The 4,092-nt window shown below is 58.6% G+C and overlaps 1 protein-coding gene across 7 annotated transcripts; it reads left to right on the plus strand.

Annotated features, from left to right (window-relative positions):
• Positions 1–133: 133 nt before the first annotated feature.
• Josd2 (Josephin domain containing 2) lies at positions 134–3,861 on the plus strand. 7 transcript variants are annotated; one of them, XM_059278099.1, is made up of 6 exons: positions 134–435; positions 550–661; positions 1,024–1,186; positions 2,636–2,761; positions 3,320–3,514; positions 3,620–3,861. In XM_059278099.1, exons 3-6 carry the CDS (start codon positions 1,041–1,043, stop codon positions 3,717–3,719), a joined length of 567 nt encoding a protein of 188 aa, XP_059134082.1. In that variant the 5' UTR covers positions 134–435; positions 550–661; positions 1,024–1,040; the 3' UTR covers positions 3,720–3,861. The 7 variants fall into 7 exon arrangements, with proteins under 7 accessions (XP_059134082.1, XP_059134096.1, XP_059134090.1 ...); XM_059278113.1 differs by having other exon boundaries at positions 1,027–1,186; XM_059278107.1 differs by lacking the exon at positions 550–661 and having other exon boundaries at positions 1,027–1,186.
• Positions 3,862–4,092: the final 231 nt, after the last annotated feature.

Raw genomic sequence — 4,092 nt, forward strand, 5'->3', positions numbered from 1 at the left:
TTGTGCCCGCTGTCCTCTTTGGTTCCTTGTCCCCTAAGTCTATTACATCACGCTTCAACACACAGCGTATGACGCCATAGCTGCGAGCGCGTGAGCACACACACACACCCCAACTTCCTGGAAGCTATCGCGAGAGCCCCAGTTACTATATTTCCCAGAAACCTCTAGGCAGCAGAGAGCCCTGGGGGTTGCACGAGAACTGGCTGCGTGGTCCGATGGGAAATGTAGTTCCGCGCTGCAGAGCGTCCCCGGAGGACTTCCGGATTGCGCGTCCAATATAGGCGCCCCGTGGAGGCCTTCGGGAATCGCAGTCCTGAGCGCGCAGGTCTCCGGGAGCTGTAGTCCGTCCCTCCTGCCCAGTCAGCGTGGTACCACCCGGCCGCTGCCCAAGGAATGCGAAAGCGGCCGGTCCCAGCGAGCAGAGAGGCCGAAGGGGTGAGGGCCTGGCGAGGGCCGTATGGAGGCGGGTGGGAGCGTGCCTGGTTGCCAGGTGACAGGAAGAGGGGGGGCTCCTGTTGCTTAGTGACTAGGAGAGGGCCTTGTTGCCAGGTGACGGGAGGAGAGAACCCTGGTTATTGACGAGGGGAAGTCTTCCGTTGCTAGGCGACCAGAAGAGACCCTGTTACCCAGAGACGGTGAAGGAGGAGTCCTCCATTGCTAGGTGATCAGAAAACAGACCGGGTTACCAAGGGGGTGGGTTGTGCTCTGTTGCTTGGGAACCAAAAAGGTATTGTTTCCTTGGGACAGAAGGGGCGATATTCCGTTGCTAGGTTACTGTGATCCGGACCGTTTTGCTTAGAGACATGTAGTGGGGTGGGTCTCTATTGCCAGGTGAGCAGACTGGGACATGAAGATGCCTCTTTGCTCCGGAAACAACCTAGGTAGCAGGGTCAGGGACCCCATATCCTCCCAAGCTGGTCTCGGTGCCCATCTCAGTGGCCATTGCCCAGGGACACAGGAGTCTGGAGACCCAGATGACGGAGAACCTGGGTCCCTAACACCGTCTCTTTGTCCCACCCCCAGCAGGAGCCGAGGAGGGCATGTCTCAGGCCCCGGAAGCGCGGCCGAGCCCACCCTCAGTGTACCACGAGCGGCAGCGGCTAGAGCTGTGCGCCGTCCACGCTCTCAACAACGTCCTCCAACAGCAGCTCTTTAGCCAGGAGGCTGCAGACGAAATTTGCAAGAGGTGATTGCCATCGGACCTGGCCCTGGAAGAGCAGGCCTCAGAGGCACGGGAGCCTGTCTGGGGCACTAGCGGGGCCAGGGCTCAGATCCCGAAGCTGTTGCCTACCCTTCCACCTGCCGCTTCCCACAGCCTCAGCCCCAGCTTTGGCCTCAACCTCTCTTACCTGAACCCTTGTCACAGCCTCCTAGCTGTTTTTCTCCTCCTGTCCATCCCACACATAGCCCCACGGCTGCCTGCGCCTCCACTGCATCCATCCCTCTGTGGTCCCCAGCACCAGAGAATAGCCCAGGTCCTTCAGCCTGAACTCCAAGGCTTTGGGTCCTTGCCTTTCTGCTGTCTTCCTTCACTGCTCTCCTTGGCCCCAAACAGCCCCACTGTGGTGCCTCCGAGCTTTTACACAGGCTGTTCCTGTATTCTACAAGGCATTCTTTTTCTTCTTGGTCACCCGGGTGCCCCTCAGAATTTCAGCCATCACTTTCTTAAGAAACTCTCTTCCTAGTCCCACCTCTAGCCCCACAGTCCCTCCACAGACACACAGACACCCCAGCCTGCAGTTTATATCCACATCCAGAGGCAGTCCGTGTGTCTTCTCACTGCTGCTGATCCAGCATCCTCAAACTGTAGATTTATGTTAGAAGAAATTCCTCTCTAGATTACTATTCCTCTCCCCTGCCACCAGCTCTTTCATGCCAGGGGCATGCTGAACAGCTGGAGCTGAGGCAGATGAAGAGAGGGCTAGGGACACAGAGAGCAAACACAGGTATTTCCCTCCATGTCACTGGTCTCCAAGGGTCCAGCTCTTCAGAAGAGCAGGGCCACATCTGGAGGGAGCTAGAAGAAAGGCTTGGGCGTACAGGACATCTGGGAATAGGTGGCTGGTAAGAGCTGGTGCCAAGGCTATGCAAGGCCCACCTGCCCCTGGAGGAGGCAGTAGTCTGTCCTGGGGAGATGGGGCACCAGGGAGGGCTGTGAACAGAGTGGGCAGGGCATTACCAAATGAAAGAGGCACTCTGTCATTCGAGGGGGTTCTGAGGCCAGTCTGGGGGTCTAATGGCTCCTTTCCCAGAAGAAATGACATCTGAGGCTGGTCTGGAAAGAGGCCGTGACGAGAAGGGTGGATGGAAGGTCAGGGACTTCGTCCAGGGCACTTGAGAGTCGTGGAGAGGTGGGAATGTGAGAGCGGCAAGACAGCTCAAGGCTTCTGGAGCGGGCTGGAGGGAGACTGGAGTCTGGGGAGGGTTTCTGAGTGGAAAAAGACAAAAGCTTTAGCCAGGCTGAGAGTACAGGGGTTGGGGATGGAAGAGAAAACAGGCCTTGGGGCCCGATAAGCTGTGTGGGCCTTGAAGAGAGAGAAGAGTCAAAGGCCAGGCGCTGGACCTCTCCTGTTGTGTGGGAAGATGGAAGCCTTTCCAGGATTCCCAACCTTGACTCTGCCCCCCTCACCCCCAGGCTAGCCCCAGACTCCCGGCTGAACCCCCATCGCAGCCTCCTGGGCACCGGCAACTATGATGTCAACGTGATCATGGCTGCCCTGCAGGGCCTAGGCCTGGCCGCTGTGTGGTGGGACAGGAGAAGGTAGGGCCTAGGCTGTGGGCTGCACTGGCCTGGGTGTGTGGGATAAAGCGGAGGATGGCTTCAAGGTAGATGGGGAGGTTTTCGCCTGGGAGGCTGTGGCAGATGGGGACTGACTGAATGATGGGCTAAACTGATAAACTTGGTACTGGTCAAAAGGGTGGTGTGAGGGTCCACATAAGCGCCTCATGACTGGGGTGGGGAAAGACGGGGATTAGGTTAAGAGTGGTGAGACCAGCCTGTTGGCCTGAGGTAAAACTGAATCGGAAGCCGGCCTAGGCTGCGTATGGAGTCCCTGGCTCAGAGAGGCAAACAACAGAAAGTTGAGGGGCTGCCCCATTGGCAGAAGGCTTACCAGTATGCATGAGACTGGGGTTCCATCCCCAGCACCCCATGAACGGCTGCAGTGGTGCACACCTCGGACACCCGAGACCCTGCTAAACAAAAGCGAAGACGGCCCTGACAAGTAGAGGGTCAGGGGGTGGGTGAGTGGCCACTCCGGGGAGGGAAGCAGTATCCGAGGGCCTCTGCGGCCTCATGCTGTGTCCCTCCCCTCCCCAGACCGCTGTCACAGTTGGCCCTGCCCCAGGTGCTAGGCCTGATCCTGAACCTACCCTCTCCTGTGTCTCTGGGGCTGCTGTCCCTGCCACTGCGCCGCCGGCACTGGGTGGCCCTGCGCCAGGTGGATGGTATCTACTATAACCTGGACTCAAAGCTTCGGGCACCTGAAGCGCTGGGGGACGAGGATGGTGTCAGGTGAGTGGTGACGGAAGTAAGAGGTTGAGACCAGCACTGGGAAGACCCTGCAGAGAGATGGGCCTGTCTGAACTGCCCAGACCTCAGTCTCCCTCATCTCCTCAGGGCCTTCCTGGCAGCTGCCCTGGCCCAAGGCCTGTGTGAGGTGCTCTTGGTGGTGACCAAGGAGGTGGAGGAGACCGGCTGCTGGCTGCACACAAGCTGACCCACTGCCTGTGAACAGCTGCCTGCTGCCACAGCCCTGAGGATCCAGTGCCTGCAACTCCAGGCCCCGGGAGGCCTGCGCCCTGCCCTAGGGTCCCCACTCCCCCAACCACTGCTGCCTCAATAAATCTGCTCTTTTGCTATCTGCACCTGAGCTCCTGGGGATGACTCTTGGTCACAGACCGGTGCCCAGAGGGAGACAGAAGCCAGAGACCAACATGCTGTCTCCCCAAATCAGTAGGGTAACATAAGATGAAGCAGGGACCACTCCTTTCTAAGGTTTAGACCATCAGTGAGGAAGCAGGCTGGACAGTAGTCCCCAAAGATGGCCATGGGTCCAGCAGCCTGTGACCTTGACTTCCCAAGTGCAGGGG

Source organism: Peromyscus eremicus, chromosome 1 (genome assembly GCF_949786415.1).
Source record: "Peromyscus eremicus chromosome 1, PerEre_H2_v1, whole genome shotgun sequence".
NCBI classification, from domain to species: Eukaryota; Metazoa; Chordata; class Mammalia; order Rodentia; family Cricetidae; genus Peromyscus; species Peromyscus eremicus.

Coding starts and splice junctions, on each gene's coding strand:
- Josd2 (XM_059278074.1), top strand. CDS start 848: ATGAAGATGCCTCTTTGCTCCGGAAACAACCTAG. Junction 1,187..2,635: donor GCAGACGAAATTTGCAAGAG/GTGATTGCCATC, acceptor CCTCACCCCCAG/GCTAGCCCCAGACTCCCGGC. Junction 2,762..3,319: donor GTGTGGTGGGACAGGAGAAG/GTAGGGCCTAGG, acceptor TCCCCTCCCCAG/ACCGCTGTCACAGTTGGCCC.